This window comes from Hypanus sabinus, chromosome 4 (genome assembly GCF_030144855.1).
Source record: "Hypanus sabinus isolate sHypSab1 chromosome 4, sHypSab1.hap1, whole genome shotgun sequence".
Classification (NCBI taxonomy): domain Eukaryota; kingdom Metazoa; phylum Chordata; class Chondrichthyes; order Myliobatiformes; family Dasyatidae; genus Hypanus; species Hypanus sabinus.
Window position 1 is genome coordinate 184,544,399 of NC_082709.1, and position 18,005 is coordinate 184,562,403.

At 44.0% G+C, this 18,005-nt stretch overlaps 1 protein-coding gene across 4 annotated transcripts in view; it reads right to left on the reverse strand.

The window, feature by feature from the left end:
• The window catches only part of c4h21orf91 (chromosome 4 C21orf91 homolog), a 137,529-nt gene extending 121,781 nt beyond the window's left edge, over nt 1–15,748 (reverse strand). For 2 of the 4 annotated variants that reach the window (XM_059968991.1, XM_059968992.1), the window contains exons 1-2: nt 15,480–15,748; nt 3,581–3,711 (exon numbers count right to left, since the gene is read on the reverse strand). In XM_059968991.1, the coding sequence (XP_059824974.1) occupies nt 3,581–3,704 (124 nt within the window). In that variant the 5' untranslated portion in view covers nt 3,705–3,711; nt 15,480–15,748. The remainder of the gene's footprint in view (nt 1–3,580; nt 3,712–15,479) is intronic. The other 2 variants (XM_059968993.1, XM_059968990.1) reach the window with 2 other exon arrangements.
• Between the last annotated feature and the right edge of the window lie 2,257 nt (nt 15,749–18,005).

The following is an 18,005-nucleotide window of genomic DNA, read 5'->3' on the forward strand; positions in this document are numbered from 1 at the left end:
GGCTGCCAACAGCAGTTCACCGGGGTCCTCAGTCCTGGGGTGAAGGCTGATCGGTCCTGCGGCTCCTGTTTTCACCACACGTCTTCGTGTGTCTTCGTTGCAAAGATCCTTTCTCTCCCAGGGATGAGGCCTTTGGACCTTCTGTTGGCATTTCTGTAGCTGTGTTTTTAAAAGGGATGTGGTTGCTGACCTCATGCCCAACTGTCCTCCTATCACAGCCGGGCTTGGGATCATCTATGGAGAAGTTTGGTAACGAGGATGGGATTCCTGTTGCTGACAAAGAAAAACTGAGTTTGTTTGAAAATTCAAAATGTTGAAAGAATTGGAAACCTCATATACCAGAAAGACAGACCACACCAGCCGTGTGGAAAGAACCAGGAATTTGACCTTTTTACAAAGTACAAATCACACATCATTAAATAGGTTTCTTTCGTTGGTTTAAAAAATTCCAAGAAAGAAAACACCTTTTTTCTCCTCAATGATGTCATACAGGACAACTCTGTTTGTTGTGTGACTATGCACAGCTTTTTCGTCATCTATGAATGTGTTGCTGATGGCATCTGAGGCGGTATACAGGACTGAGGTAGACCAACTAATAGATAGATACTTTATTGATTATTTAAGAAATTAATGTCACAGTAGCATTACAAGTGCGCAGATATACAAATATAGAAATATTAGAAGAGAAGAATAAAAATAAAGCTACCTCAAAGAGTCTAACGAGAGAGGGTCATCACTTCCCCAGCTTTAGGTTGACTCATTATAAAGTCTAATGGCCAAAGGCAAGAATGACCTCTTTGGAGCAGTGCAGTTGGCTTAGTCTGAAACTAAAAGTGCTCCTCTGTTCAGCCAAGGTGGCATGCAGAGGGGTAGGAAACACTCTCCAGAATGGCCAGGATTTTCTATAGGGTCAGTGATGTTCTTCATGCCCCTCCACACCTCTCTTGTGCTACTCTGCCCAAGCTAGTTCTCCAGCTCTCTCCTGTATTCCCCTTTTGCCACTTTGATCTTGTCCTTCAGCTCCCTCTGCACGTGTTTCAGTTCCTCCCTCTTTCCTGATCTAAATGCTCTCTTCTTGTGGCTGGGAAGAGCCTTTAAATCCCTGGTGACCCATGGTTTGTTGTTGGGGAAGCAGTGACCAGTCCCTCATGATATTACAGTGTCCACGCAGAAACTGATGCAGCCAGTGATGTACTCAGTAAGTCTGTTAATGACTGGTTGTGTGGTGTTGCAATAACAGCCACCAAGGGCAGCAGTAATAGCCCTTCTATTACTGCGCAGAATGTAGTATTGGGATTCAATTCATGCTGCCATCTGTAAGGAGTTTGTACACTCTCCCTGCAACTGCTTGTGTTTCCATCTTCCTCTCACATTCCACGCAGACAGATGGTTAGTTGCGGGCACGCTATGATGGCATCGGAAACATGGTGATACATCTGGAAGTCCCAGCACAATTTGACGCAAAACGACATATTTCACTGAATGCCTTCATGCAGATCTGACAAATGAAGCTAATCTTTCTTTAAACCTTTGAATTCAATGACAGCAAGACAAAGGAATTGGACGTGGACCTCAGAAGAAAGCACACTCTTCCTCACTGAGGAGCTAGCAACGGAAAAGGTGAGAAGCTTTAGGCTCTTGGGTATAAACATCTCCAAGGATCCATCCTGGGCCACAACACATTGATGCAATAATCAAAGTTCAAGTTCAAAGTAAAATTTATTTACAGTGGAATATATACATGTTACCATATACAGCCCTGAGATTCTTTTTCCTGCAGGCATACTTTGCAAATTTATAAAACAGTAACTGTAAACAGGATCAATGAACGACAAACTGTGCAAATGTAAATATAGATAAATAGCAATAAGTAATGAGAGCATGTGATAGCAAAATAAAAGAGTCTTTAAAGCGAGACCTACGGTTGTGGGAGCACCAGAAAAAGTTGGTGAGTGTAGTTATCCCCTTTTGTTCAGGAGCCTGACGGTCGAGGGGTAGTAATTGTTCTTGAACCTGGTGGTGTGAGTCCTGAGGCTCTTGTACCCTCTACCTGATGGCAGCAGCAAGAAAGGAGCATGGCCTGGGTGGTGAGGACCTTTGATGATGGATACTGCTTTTCCACGGCAATATTTCATATAGATGTGCTCAGTGGTTGGGATGGCATTACCGTTGATGTACTGGGCCAAATCCACTCCCTTTTGCAGGATTTTCTGCTCAAAGGCATTGGTGTTCCTTTATCAGGCTGTGATTCAGCCAGTCAATACACTTTCCACCAAATATCTATAGAAGTCTGTCAAGATTTTTGACGACATACCGAGAATTTCCGCAGACTCCTGAGGAAGTAGAGGCGCTGCTGTGCTTTCTTTACCATTACTTTTATATGTTGGGTCCTGGACAGGTCCTGGAGGTAGTGCCACCTAGGAATTTAAATCATGAAGGTGGCATGCCAGCGGCTCTATTTTGTTAGCTGTATGAGATTTGGTATGTCACTAAAGCCCTTTGGGTCATAGACTCCTTTCCGAAGATAGGTTTATGATCATGTTTCAGGTATTATCACCCAATTTAAAATGTTGCTTTAGAACAGGGGTTCCCAACCTGTGGTTCACGGACCCCTTGGTTAATGATAGGATTCTCAGTCATATAAAAAGACCGTAAGATATAGGAACAGAATTAAGCCAGCTGCCCATCAAGTCTGCTCCACCCATTTAATCATGGCTAATCCAATTCTCCTCTTGGCACCAATCTCCTACCTTCTCCCCATATCCCTTCATGTCCTAAGCAAACAAGTATCTTTCAACCTCTGCCTTAAATAGACAGAAAGACTTGGCCTCTATAACTGCCTGTGGCAAAGAATTCCACCAATTCACCACTCTCTGACTGAAGAAATTCCTCTGTATCTCCATTCTAACAGGTCACCCCTCTATTCTGAGGCTGTGTCCTCTGATCTTAGACTTTCCCACCATAGGAAACATCCTCTCCACACCCACTCTATCAAGGCCTTTCACCATTCGAATGGTTTCAATGAGGTCATCCCTCATTCTTCTGAATCCAGTGAATACAGGCCCAGAACACCTTCAAAACTCCGGTGTGTACACCACCTGGTCCAGGTGACTTAACCACCTTCAGACCTTTCAGTTTCCCAAGAACCTTCTCTCTAGTTATGGTAACTTCTTTTGGAAACTCTGCATTCGCAGGGTTCTGACAAAGATTTCTAAGTAAACTATTAATTTTAGGGAAGCAGAAAGAAACATTCTTCCTTTGCGAAACCATTGAGACTGGGTGCCTATTGTGTGATTTTCAAAATCAAGACAGACTGTTGTTTGACAAGCATTATTCCAGAAGCCTGGAGAAGCAGACAGCATTAAGTGATGAACAGCTGTGATGTAATCTGATTTTCTATTCCTAGTTACATTGCAACCACAGGCAACAAATCCTCAATCTTTAATCTAGAGAGACCCTTAGTCTTTTTAGAGCACAATGCTTCAGCCAAACCGATGGTTTACCTGTGTGTCATTTCTCCTACCATATAACAGTCCCTTCAGCCACTTCCCCTGGTTGTCCCATTCGAGATCTCCCTCACCTTCAATGCTGAGCTCAAAACAAACATGGCAGAACGAAAGCATCTCCTTCGCCGTCTCCAGCTTACAGACGCCACAGATGTCATCGTCGCTCAGGTCAATGTTAACAAACTGCTCCTCGTTCATAGCGAGTCTGGAAACAGCAAGGAGGCTCAATGAGTCACAGAGAACCGGAATAAAGTGGGAGCAAACAATCAGAACTGGAGAAAAATGGAGGAGAGCAGGGAGAGGTTGAATCTAGAACGAGGGGCACAGCTCCAGAATGAAGAATTGTTCACTTAAGACTGAGATGAAGCGGAATTTCTTCTCTTAGCAGTGAATATTTGGAATTATCCACCCCAATAGTTATAAAGAATTAGAAACAAGTTTACTATCACGGACATGCCACCAAATTTGTTATTTTGTGGCATTAGTACAATGCAATGCACAAAAAATTACTATTAAGATACAAAACAGTTCAAGTTTATTATCATCTGACTGTACATATATACAACCAAAGAACTTTATTCCAGAGTACCATGAATCCACAAAACATATCTCACACACAGCACATAAAACCAAATATTGCCACAAATAAACCAATAAAATATAATTCAAAATGCATGTAATGTGCAACACAGCTGGACAGTAAACAGCTCACTGTCCGAGTGACAAGACCTCAGTGGTGGATAGATACTCAATGAAAAAAAGTACAAAAGATCAATGATAAGGTAGTGTTCATGGACCTGTCAGAAATTTAATGGTGGAGATGAAGCTGTTCTTAAAACATTGAGTGAGGGTCTTTAAGCTCTTGTATCTCCTCCCTGATGATAGTAATGAGAAGAGGGCATATCCCAGATAGTAAAGGTCCTTAGTGATGGGTGTCACCCTCTTGAAGCATTGCCCTTTGAAGATGTCCCAGATGGTAGGGAGGCTTGTGTACATAATGGAGCTGGTTGAGTGGGAATGTTACCAGATCCTGCAGCCCATGGTTAGGAACATCGCTGTTTGAATATGCCCCTCATGGCAAGGACTGGTTGTGTCTCTGATGAGGGGAGGTGAGGGCCTTGGGTTTGATGGAGCAAGGATTACAATAAGGGATGATCAAACAAAATTTTGCTGGTTTCAGCAACAACATTCCTTCAGCAAAGTGATTCACAAGACTTCAAGAAGCAAGTAGAATAATAATGGTTAAACCGCACTTAACTATTCATGGATAGCAAAGGTTTAGAGCAATACAAATACTTTATTGTCACCAAACAATTGATACCAGAGCACAGTGATATTTGTGTCTGCGCTTCACACTCCCTGAAGTACAAATCAAAGTAAATATAATCAAAATTTAAATTATAAATCATAATTAGAAAATAGAAAAGGGAAAGTACAGTAGTGCAAGTCAGGTCTAGATAGTTGGAAGGTACGGCCCAGATCCAGGTCCAGATCAAGGGCTCCAAACTTTTTTTTTATGCCATGGACCCCTAACATTAGCCAAGGGGTCCATGGAACCCCTGGTCTAGAGGGATATTATGGGCCAAACACAGGTAAACAGGACAAACTCAGCCAGGCAACTTGGTTTGAATGGAAGAGCTGTGCTTGCTTCCATGCTATTTGGCTCTGTGACCCTAAGAACAGTGCTTGGTGTGTTCAGCCTGGATAACACACTCAAGGTTGTGAATCACTACCCACAAGCTCAGCATGGAATCGGCCATTCCGACCATTTGAGCCACGCTGCCCCAGCAACCCAACCCTAACCCAATCATAGGAGAATTTTACATGACCAATTAACCTACCCGGTATACCTTTGGATTGTGGGAGGAAGCCCAGAGAACCCGCAGAAAACCCATGCATTCCACATGGAGAATGTATAGACTCCTTACAGACAGTGCTGGAATAGAATTCCAAACTCCAGATAGCCCTGGGCTGTAATTTTTTTTAACTACTTTCCTGCCTGCTTCCCATAACCTCTACCTAGCCTAAATCTTTAAAGTACTTATGACAGCTGGGGTAGCGAATTCCAAAGAATTACTTCTCAGTGAAGAAACCCCTTCTAACTCAGTCTTAAGCAAGCAATTCTTTCTTTATCTATGCTTTTGGTCCTGTGTTCCAACTCTCTACAGGATAGGTGAGTGAGTTCAAAGAATGGCTCTTCGTCTGTAGCTATGCCCTAGTTCTAGATTCCAACTCGGTCTTCTCTTCTTCAAGATGCTGCAAGTCCAGAGCAACAGACAAAGTGCTGGAGGAACTCAGCAGATCAGGCAGCATCTGTGGAGAGAAATGAACTGACGACGTCTAGGCTCAAAACAGTGACCACTGATTTCCTTCCTTAGATGCTGCCTGACCTGCTGAGTTCCTCCAGCCTTTTGAGTGCATTGCTCTTCTCATTACTTGTCTTTCCTAACTCTGGTCATTCTCTCCATTTCCTCTGACCAGGGGACCAAAAGGCCCTGCAATCCCCTTTGCCGCATTTCAATGCAATTGTAATTCTGGCCTCTGTTCAAAGCTCTCCTGCCGTGATAAACTGCCTTTGTTGGCTAACTGCAAAGCTACAAGCCAGGCCCTCTGTATGTTGTCTGTAAAACACCAGGCTCCTGGCAGCTCTGAACCATGAGTTTCTTCGGGTTTATTTGTGGACTAAATGGGGCATTCACTAAAGGGCTTTTTAAACCTGGTTTAATGCACATGCTGAGGGCCTTTCTTCACTGAATAACACTCAGAGCAGTTCCTGCAATCAAAAGCACTGACGGCCTGTCAAAAAGTTCGAGTGCTGAGGATTTCTGATTTGGTCTCCCTTCAAATCCACGCACGCAACTTCAGCGCACAGGAGAGACGGAGGTGGCCCTGGCGTACAGAGGCCCAAAACATAACTGGACGCCATTTGGAAATAAAGTTCAAAGTCAATCCCTTTATCAAAGTACACAAATGTCACCACATACAACCCTGAGATTTGTTTTCTTATGGGTATACTCAATAAATCTATTGAATAATAACCACCCAACTAGGATGTTCAACCAGAGTGTAGAAGACAACAAACTATACAAATACAAAAATAAGAAATAATAATATTAATAAATAAATAAGCAATAATTATCAAGAACATGAAATGAAGAGTCCTTGATAGTGAGTCCATTATTTGTGGAAACATTCCAACAATAAGGCAAGTGAAGTTGTACGAAGTTATCCCCTTTGGCTCAAGAGCCTGATGGTTGTTCCTGAACCTGGTGGTGAGAGTCCTGAGGCTCCTGTGCCTGCTTCCTGATGGCAGCAGCAAGAAGAGAGCATGACCTGGGTAGTGGGGGCCCCGGGTGATGGATGCTGTATTTTATGTGAATGTACTCAATGGTTTTACCCACGATGGACTGCGCCAGATCCACTACTTTCCGTTTAAGGGCATTGGTGTTTCTATTCCAGGTTGTCATACAGGCAGTCAACGTACTCTTCACTACACATCTATAGAAGTTTATAACCATATAACAATTACAGCACGGGAACAGGACATCTCGGCCTTTCTAGTCCGTGCTGAATGCTTATTCTCACCTCGTCCCACTGACCCGCACAGTTTGTCAAAGTTTTATATGACAAGCCGAAATTCCACAAGATCCTAAGATGCGGAGGTGTCACCGTGCTTTCTTTGTAATTGTACTTGCATGCTGGATCTAGGACAGGTCTGCCGAAATAATTACACCTAGGAATTTAAAGTTGCTAACCCTCTCCACCTCTGATGAGAACTGGCTCATGGACCCCTGGATTACTCTCCTGAATAACTTATGTTAATTAATGTTTGTGGAAACATTTTTATATTCATGTGTGCCGCTGATGCAAAAATCTAATTTTCATGGCACATACACCTTGTGTATAAATTTCCAGGGCGGAAATACACTACTAGAGGAGGTGTAAAGAATGCCTTCGCTATGCTAGCCTGCAAGTCATTCTTGGGCAAGATGTAACAGTTGCTTAGCCCCCCGGTCAGGTGGTGTTTGGTTGTATGAGCAGCTGGTGTATATCTCAAGTCCTGGTTATGTGATCATTGACGCCAGGCAGACAATCTTTGAAGAATATTGATAATTTGTGAAGTGGGGTGCCGTGCGCAATCATAATCGATTGAAATCAGACATGGGAGCACGGAGGAACATCTGGAAATCTCCAGGAAGACCTTTCTCGTTGCTGCTGCTGCTGTGAGGTCCGGGTCTCTGCTGGGAAGAACAGGCCCCCAGTCCTCGGGGTCCTGTTGCCGATGGCCGTTGGCAGGGCCGTCTTAATACCTCGGCAGAGGATGATGCTCAGAGAAGCTGTGGCGGAGGGGATGGTCGCTGGCTCGGAGGTTCAACAGACTCGGAGTCCGCTGCGGTCAGGTCGCTTTCACTATGTGTTGCGTCTGCGAGGCTGGGTTCGACGGAGCTTTCATTGTGTGCTGCGTCTGCGAGGCTGAGTCAGGCGGTGTCGTGGAAGTCCATAGCGGGGGTATTCCCTTCTGCCGGCTGCTTGGGATGATGAGTGAATCGGGACCCTGGGGACTTGTGGAAACTGTGTGATGGTTTCTTTCAAACTTAACCTCTTTGGACTATTTTTACTGTGCCCATGGTCTGTTTTTTAATCAATTATGCTATTGTTTGCACTGTTGTAACTATGTGGTTTTGTGCAGGTCTTGTAGCTTTAGCTTTTGGTCTTGTTTTGTCTGGTGGATTTGGAGCTCCTTTCCAGAGAACGCACTAAGACGGTAGCGCGATATTAATACGCAGCAGCCTCTCCGGACTCTGGATTGGGGATTGCCAAACGTTATGTGGATTTTCTGGTGTAGTCTGTTTTGTCATATGCTTTTGTGATATCATTCTGGAGGAACGTTGTCTCATTTTTTAACTGCATTGCATTTGTGGTTTCTAAATGACAATAAACTGAATCTGATAATGGCTGGGGTCATCCGTCTTGTAAAGACACTGTCCAGAAGAAGACAATGGCAATCCACTTCTGTAGGATTACGTGTCAAGAACAATCATGATCAAAGACCATGATTGCCCATGTCATAGAAAGGATGAGCAGTTTCAAGATATCTGCACGTCAGTATCTCTGAGAACATTAGAAAGTTTTTGACAAGAGCAGGCCACACAGCCCAACAAAGCTTGCTAAATTCCTATTCACATAGATTGTTGAAATAACTATCAAATTTAGATTTGAAAGTCTCCAAAGTACTACTCTCAACTTCACAGCAAAGTAGTTTGTTCCACATGTCCACAACTCACTGTGTAAAGAAATGCTTCCTGATGTTAGTCTAAAATCTCCCCTTAACCTTTGGTCTCCACCTTTAGCCCCGCGTCCATGTTGATGGATTAATTCTGAAGTAGCAGCTGGCATCCACTTTCCTTATATTCTTAATTATTTTGAAGACTCTATCATGTCTCCTCTCATTCTACGTCTACTTAACTAAAAAGATTTAACTCTTTCAATTAGTTCATACCCTGCGGACCTGGAATGAGTCTAGTCACCCTTGCCTGGACTCTCTCCAGTGCCTTCTCATCCCAAACAAAATAAAGATCTATCCTAGCCCCAACATATTGATGCAATTACAAAGAACAGAGCAGAACAGGCCCTTCGGCCCTTCAAGCCATGCTGCCCAGCAATTCCCCTCCCAATTTAACCCAGGCCTAATCACAGGACTATTTACAATGACCAATTAACCTACCAAACAACACGTCATCAGACTGTAGGTAACGCACACGGTTAAAGCCCGATTGGTTATCACTGGTGTAATAAAGGGTTAATTTCCCACCCCTGCCTGTAAGAAGTTTGTTCATTCTCCTCATGACTGTGGGTTTCCCCTAGCTGCTCTGATGTTCTTTCACATTCCACAGGCATATATTCCAGGGCTAGTGAGTTGAGGGCATGCTGCGTTGGTGTCAAATGCATGGCCATACTTGTAGGCTGCCCCCAGCACATCCTTGGTCATTGATACAAACAACACATTTTGCTGTTAGTACTGGTGTACACGTGACAAATAAAGTTAGTCTTATCTTATAACTAGGGTTTCTGTGATAGAAAGTATTAGTGCAACCACTCAAGTCAAGTATGACGTTCTCCTAAGGGTTGTCTGTTGCTGGGTCCTTAGGTGGCTGACTGACTTGCGATCCATCTATTCTGGTGCAGTGTGGGTAAGAGGAAGTGGTGGCTGTGGTTAGTGGTTGGTCTCTTGGTCGTTCAGTCTCTCGTTTTGTCTATGCCACTTGTTCTCTGCGGCACAGCGGAGGCTGTCCTCAAGTGGAGCAGCTTCCTCTTCAACCGATTGCCTCCCAGTGTACCTATTGAATGCAGTATCTTCCCACTTTTTAGATATAATGTTAAATTTGTTCAGGCTGATCCTGATTGTATCTTTGAAGCATTTCCTTTCCCCACCAGGAGCTCACTGACCTTCCCTCAACTGGGAGTAAAGAATCAGTCTGGGAAGTGTGAGTTAAACATCTGAATGACATGACCTATCCATCGGAGTCGGTGTTGCTTTATCGTGGTGGGGATGCTGTTCGTGTTGGCTTCCCCCAGTACACTGGTGTGAGTGCATCATGGAGTAGGCAGCACATAATATGGGACAGGTGCTTCCCGTCTTTTCTCCCTCGACTTTGCCAAGCTATGGGACCTTTCCATGCCTCCCATGTTTCCTCCTCCCCCACCTCCTTCTTTATCTCCCCACCCATCTTCCTGCTTCCAGAGGCACAATGAAAAACCTGAATGCAACTTTCTTCAATGACAATGTGAGAAATGGTGCGACTCTAGTTCAGTCAGAGTAGAATCCTGGGGTAACACAACACTCACGCAGGTCCTTCATCCATGCTGAACAAGTTGACTTACTGAACTAGTTCCATTTGCCCACGCTTTGTCCCATATTCCTTTCAACCTTTCTTATCCATGTATCTAAGAACAGTACAGCACAGAAAAAGGTCTTTTAACACACCGTGTTTTTGAGGGCTACCTTTAGCATCTCATCCAAGAGGCAGCAGCCTTATTTATATCCCTCTTACAGGAGAGTCAGCCAAAACATTTGAACCTACACTTTAACCCACATCCAATGTTAACAAACCACAAAATCTAAGGCACCAGAGATAATTAAAACATTCACTTAAAAATTATACCTTATAACAAAATAATAACCAGCTCAGCAATTATAGATTGACAACCTTCAGGCTTAAGGAAGATTTCTCATGTCTGGGGATGTTGGCTGTAAAAATGCAGTCGCATGAGTCAAGGATGTATACAATCCTTCCACTGGATTGGTGAGAAAACAGAAACCCATGGTGACTGCTTTATCGTGCCACACGCTCAAAGGACACGAGATGGATATTCAACCCACCCGCCAAGGGATCAGACGCGATCTGATCAATTCCCCTTTCACTCGTGATCCCACAATTTGACCCTCACCAATTTTTAAATTGGATGCACCTTAGGGAGCATCCAATCCAGATGTATCATGGCTTGTTATGGAAACTGCTCTGCCTGGGACTGCAAGAAACCATGGAGAGATGTGGGCACAGCTCAGCACACCACTGAAACCAGCCTCCCCTCCGTGGACTCTGTCTATAATCTGCACTGCCTTGGCAAAGCAGCCAGCACAATCAAAGACCCTGTCTACCCCGGACATTCTCATCCCTCCCATCCAGCAGATTAAAAAAAAACATGAAACACGTATCACCAGGCTTAAGGTCAGCTTCGATCTTTCAATGTTTTTTACCCAACTTGAGTGATTGCACTACTACCACCCATCATCACCGAGCTACAAGATAAGGTCTCTGGTTGAAGATGATGCCAGTGAGGTCACAGACACCATCCTCAAGATCACTCACAAAGCAATTCCTTTTCTTTCTTTCACATCTTCTTATTTCAGGTGTGGTTCTGCTGCTGTTAAACACTTGTTATCTAAAATCTGCTGCTGCGATTTTGGGCTGATGGAACAATCTGGTGCTTTTCTGCGTCCAAGAGTGTTCTACAAGGCTGCGACCAAAGTGTGCAGCATAGAGGTCAGGAAGCATGGAGTCAGGGCGCGAGCCCACAATCAACTCCACCTCTTGCCTTTCTCACTGATTAAAGAGCCGAGGAAAACTGAAACCACTGAGGCGGCTGCGACCAAAGTGAGTGAGTATTCGGCGCCATCTTCTAGCCTCTCGCTTACGCAGAAAGAAGGCGGATGATGCCGGAGCAAGGTTTAATCCAAGTGGATTGTAGATTTGGACTCTAATTCAGGTTTATGATGTGTTCTAGCTCTGGTCACTCTGTTATGATTTTTCAGTGGCTTCTGAATCGAGGCAGCTTGCAGCTAGTGAATACTAAGCTGAACTTTACTGAAATATGCCTTTTGATTTTGTATTATATATTCTGCGTTTCTGCTTTTTTTTGGTTGCTGGTTGTACAATTTTTTTGCACGTGGAAGGGCGAAAGGGCTTGACGTTTTTTCTTTGAACGGGTCGGTTCCATGGTTCTTCCTTGTTCGTGACTGTCTATGGGAAGGGCGAATTTCTGGGTTGTATACTGCATACACACTTTGACAGTAAACATACTTTGAATCTTTGTTGGAAGACTATCTAAAAGAGCCCAGTCCAATAAGATGGACTCCTGACCTCACATTCCACTCCCCTCATGGCTTTGCATCTTATTATCTGTCTGCACCACACTTTTCCCGCAAGTATAACACTTTATTATGCATTCTGTTATCGCTTTCCTTTCTACTATGCAATGCGCTGATGTGACAAAATGATTTATATGGATTGCATAACTCAAATGTCATCTATAAATTTGCTCATGCCACAACCATTGTTGGCAGAATCTCAGTAGGAGATGAGAGGGCATACAGGAGCAGGATATACCAGCTAGTTAGATCACAGCAACAATCTTGCACTGAATGTCAGTAAGATCGAAGAGCTGACTGTAGACTTCGGAAAGGGTAAGGCGAAGAAACAGTCCTCAGAAGAATCAGAACTGGAGAGAGTGAGCAATTTCCTGAGGTGTCAATATCTCTGAGGACCTAAAGTTTTCCCCAAAATGCCAATGCAGCTATAAAGAACACAAGAAGGAGTCTATACTTCATTAGGAGTGTGAGAAAACATAGAAAACCTACAGCACACAGGCCCACAAAGTTCCCTACCTTAGAAATTACTAGGTTTACCCATAGTCCTCTATTTTTCTAAGCTCCATGTACCTATCCAAAAGTCTCTTAAAAGACCCTATCGTATCCGCCTCCACCACCATTGTCGGCAGCCCATTCCACACACTCACCACTCTCTGAGTAAAAAACTTACCCCGACATCTCCTCTGTACCTACTTCCAAGCACCTTAAACCTGTGCCCTCTTGTGTCAGTCATTTCAGCCCTGGGAAAAAGCCTCTGACTATCCACACAATCAATGCCTCTCATCATCTTGTACACCTCTATCAGGTCACCTCTCATCCTCCTTCACTCAACCTATTCTCATAAGGCATGGTCCCCAATCCAGGCAACATCCTTGTAAATCTCCTCTGCACCGGATCTAGTGCTTTCCCGGAGTATATGACAAATAAACTCTTCTCGGGCTTCCAGCCCGCTACAAACATTAATTATAACCAACATTTAGAGGACAATCTCCTCGATCTCCATCCTGGATGAAGATGTCAGCGTTTGTCATCGAAACATCGGTTATACTCGATACCTGTACCAGCTGGAAACACAAGAAGAGTTTATTCAAGATTTGGTATGTCACCTAAAACACTCGCAAATGTACTGTGGCGAGCAGTTAACTGGCTGCATCATCGTCTGATATGGGGGGTGCGGGGTGGGGGTCGGAATAAGTTGTAAACTTAATCAGCTCCATCATGGGCACTAGCCTAAATGGTATCCAAGGCACCTTCAAGGAGCGTGCCTTAGGAAGGTGGCATCCATCATTAACGACCCCGACCACCCAGGACATGCCCTGTTCTCACTGTTACCATCAGAACGGAGGTACAGAAGCCTGAAGACACACACTTTGTGATTCAGGAACAGCTTCTTCCCCTCTGCCATCTGATGTCTGAATGGACATTGAACCCTTGAACACTACCTCACTGCTTTTTGCTTAAATTTCTGCTTTTGCACTACTTTTTAAAATTAACTATTTAACATACGTACATACTGTAATTCAGCTTTTTCCTCTATTACCAGTGTACTGCTGCCACAAAGTTAACAGATTTCACATTTGCCCGTGATACTAAACCTGATTTTGGTATACAAAACAAAGCTTTCTCTGTACCTCATTGGGAATTTGAGGAAACTTTGCATGTCACCAAAAACTCTCACAAATGAACAGTGGAGAGCATTCTAATTGTTTGCATCACCATTGGGTGTGGAGGGGCCACTGCACAGGATCAGAATAAGCTTCAGAGAGTTGTAAACTCAGCCAGCTTCATCATGGGCACTGGCCTCCCCAGTATCCAGGACACCTTCAAAAGGCAGCATCCATTATTGTGGACACACCCTCACCCAAAACATTGCTATCATCAAGGAGGAGGTATCGGAGTCTGAAGACACATATTCAATGTTACAGGAACAGCTTCTTCCCCTCTGCCATCCGATGTCTGAATGGATATTGAACCCATGATTACGACCTCACTATTTTTTCTCTCTTTTTGCACTATCTTTTACAATTATTTCAATACATATTTCTTCTTGTAATTCATAGATTTTTAATTATTATATATTGCTCTGTACTGCTGCCTCGAAACAACAAATTTCACAACATATGCCAATGATATTAAACCTGATTCTGATTCCAAGGCTTTGCTCTCCGGGAAGAATAGGCAGCATCTATTGAGAACAGTTGATGTTTCAGGCCATGCAGATTCACTGGGTCACAGGGCCTAAGTCCAGATGAAGTGCCTCGACCCAAATATAGACCATCCATTTCCCACCACAGACGCTACCTTGTTGTGTACCCCCAGTACTTTCAAATTTAAGTTCATGTTTAATTATCACACATGAATACCCCATGAATACTGCTAAATTAAACGGCATTGTTTTGGACTTGTTTGTATGTCTCCACAACTCTATCTTAAATAATCACAAGAGATTCTGTAAATGCTCTTAATCCAGAGTAACACACACAAAATACTGGGGGAACTCAGGTCAGGATGCAACTAAGGCAGGAGTTCCCAAGCTGGGCTACACGAACCCTTTGCTTAATGGTATTATTCCATGGCATAAAAAAGGTTAGGAATCCCTGATCTGAGGAGACGAATAAATAGTCAATATTTCAGGCTAAGACCCTTCACCAGGGCTGATGTTCAAAGTTCAAAGGAATATTTATTATCAGAGCACATATATGTCACCATATATAACCCTGAGATTCTTTTACTGTGAGAACACTTAGCAAACCTATAGAACAGTAACTGTAAACTGGATCAATGGATAATAAACAGTGTAAATCAGATAAAAATAAATAGCAATAAATAATGAGCATGAAATAACAAGATAAAACAGTCCTTAAATGAGTGTAGTTATCTCCTTTTGTTCAAGAGTCTGATGGCTGGGGGTAGTGACTGTTCTTGAATGTGATGGTGCGAGTCCTGAGGCTCCTGTACCTTCGACCTGATGGCAGCAGTGATAAAAGAGCATGACCTGAGTGGTGAGGGTCTTTGATTATGAATTCTGCTCTCCAATGGCAACTATTCATGTGCTCAATGGTTGGGAGGATTTTACCCTAGAAGCACTGGGCCGAATCCACTACCTTTTGTAGGATTTTCTGCTCAAAGCCGTTATGCAGCAAGTTAGCACACTTTCCAACACACATCTATAGAAGTTTGTGAGTGTGGGATTTAGCCATTAAATCCCACGTTCGTCACTCTCGTGTCTAAACCCTGACACACACAGTCGTCCTTACCCCAGCATGCTTCAAACTCTCTGTACGCCAATGGGGCGAGCAGGAGGATCATACAATACCACTTACCCTGCTAATCCAGCTGAGTGTCACACCAGATGCTCTTCTTCACGATTACAATGGGAAATAGTCTATGCTCCTGATCAGAGATTACCTCAGTCCAGCACGCACTGTATCCTTTCCGACTCCCACTGTAGTCCCGCGCTCTTACTGTATCCCCTCTCCCACTATATTCCCTCCCAAAACAATGTACACCCTCCACGCTGTATACCTGCCCCCACTACCTCCCACGCACTGTATCCCCCTCTGTACCCCTTAAATGCCTTCTCACACTGTATTTCTCCCCCAGTAACTCACAGCGTATTCACCCCCCCTCCGCGCACACAGACAGAATATTCCCTCACTGTATCCCCTCCCTCAGTATCCCCCCACAGATACACTGTATCCCCTCCCTCAGTATCCCCCCACAGATACACTGTATCCTCTCCCTCAGTACCCCCCACAGATACACTGTATCCCCTCCCTCAGTATCCCCCCACAGATACACTGTATCCTCTCCCTCAGTACCCCCCACAGATACACTGTATCCTCTCCCTCAGTACCCCCCACAGATACACTGTATCCTCTCCCTCAGTACCCCCCACAGATACACTGTATCCCCTCCCTCAGTACCCCCCACAGATACACTGTATCCTCTCCCTCAGTACCCCCCACAGATACACTGTATCCCCTCCCTCGGTACCCCCCACAGATACACTGTATCCCCTCCCTCGGTACCCCCCACAGATACACTGTATCCTCTCCCTCAGTACCCCCCACAGATACACTGTATCCCCTCCCTCGGTACCCCCCACAGATACACTGTAGCCTCTCCCTCGGTACCCCCCACAGATACACTGTATCCCCTCCCTCGGTACCCCCCACAGATACACTGTAGCCTCTCCCTCGGTACCCCCCACAGATACACTGTACCCCCTCCCTCGGTACCCCTCACAGATACACTGTAGCCCCCAACGCTGCCTCCGGTCCGTGCCCCCTTCTCTTTCCGCTACTCCGCGGGCACCCAAACAACCCTGGGACTTGAAACGGAGGGGTGTACATGACAGGAAACAGAATAACACACTGGCAACAAGTCTTTCCAGCGTACTCCAGCTATCCCATGAATTGCTAGTAAAAACTACAATGCCTCTACTACTTTACAACGTAATCTGAGGTTATCACTGTAATGAAAAGCACAATTTTAATCAACATCTACCCACCTATTCCTTTCTATGGTTGGTTCCTCCCTTCGCTTTACGTCATCTACTCTGGAGCATTCCAAGATGAACACTATCGAGGGGGTGGCCAGAGGAATGTTGTGAACAATAAAGAATGAAAAGTGAGGAGCTGGGAAGTTGTGTTTGCATTAAACAATAGATATGGTAAATTTTACTCTCGATTTTTCACTGGTTTCCGTTGGTGGATCTCTAGAGACATAAGTAAACATTTAGTAAATTTCACCTGCCTCCTTCACCTTTTGTGTGACCCTGGGCCCTTCGCGCCCCCTGCTGGCGATAATCTGCCACTGCGCTCTGTGGAGTCGGGGAATTTCTAACGAGAAATACAGTACGTAGTTCAGGACTTGAGGATTTCCTTAACTGCAATTATTTAAAATTTTAAAAATCCAATTTATGTTAATTCTCCACTCCAGCTGAGCTATGGAGACTTTGCTTTCCAGCTTCCATTATTCTCAAAGAGGAGACACAGAAAGTTCATCATAGGAAATCCCTTCCCACGTTGAGCACATCTACAAGGAGCGCTGTTTCAAGAAGCGGCATTCATCGTCAAGACCCCCATCATCCAGGCCATGATCTTTTCTCACTGCTGCTATTCGGAAGGAAGTACAGGAGTCTTAGGTTTCACACCACCATGTTCTGGAACAGACATCCTTCAACCATCAGGCTCCTGAACCGACGTGGATAACTTCACTCAGCTCAATCCTGAACTTATTCCACAACCGAGTCCCTTTCAAGGACCCTGCAACTCACGTTCTCGATATTAATTAATTCAATAAATAAATAGATTAAAATTAATTAATTGAACAGTTTACCTGTTTTTGTACTGTATATTGTTTTTGTCAGTCTTTGTGTCGTTTTTCATGGATTCTATTGTATTTCTTTTACTGTTAAGAAAATGAATTTCTAAACAATATATGGCGACATATACGTACTTTGATAATAAATGTACTTTGAACAAGAGATGGCACATGCTGGAATATGGAGTAACGTTTGTTGAGGGGACACAGCGGGTCAGGCAAAACACTTCATCTCGCCCCCTAGACACCGTCAGAATCAGAATCAGGTTCAATATCACTGGCAGATGCAGTGGAATTTGTAGATTTGTGGCAGCAATGCATAATAATTATAAATTACAATATATAGCAATATATGCATAAATTCAATTAAAAAGCAAAAAGATACTAAAAAAGAAATGAAAATCAAAAACAGTGTAGTGATGTACATGTGTTCATTGTCCATTCCGAAATGGGAAGTAACTGTTTCTGAAACAGTTGAATGTGTCTGCACTGGAGAAACTCCGTAGCTGAGTCAGCACCGA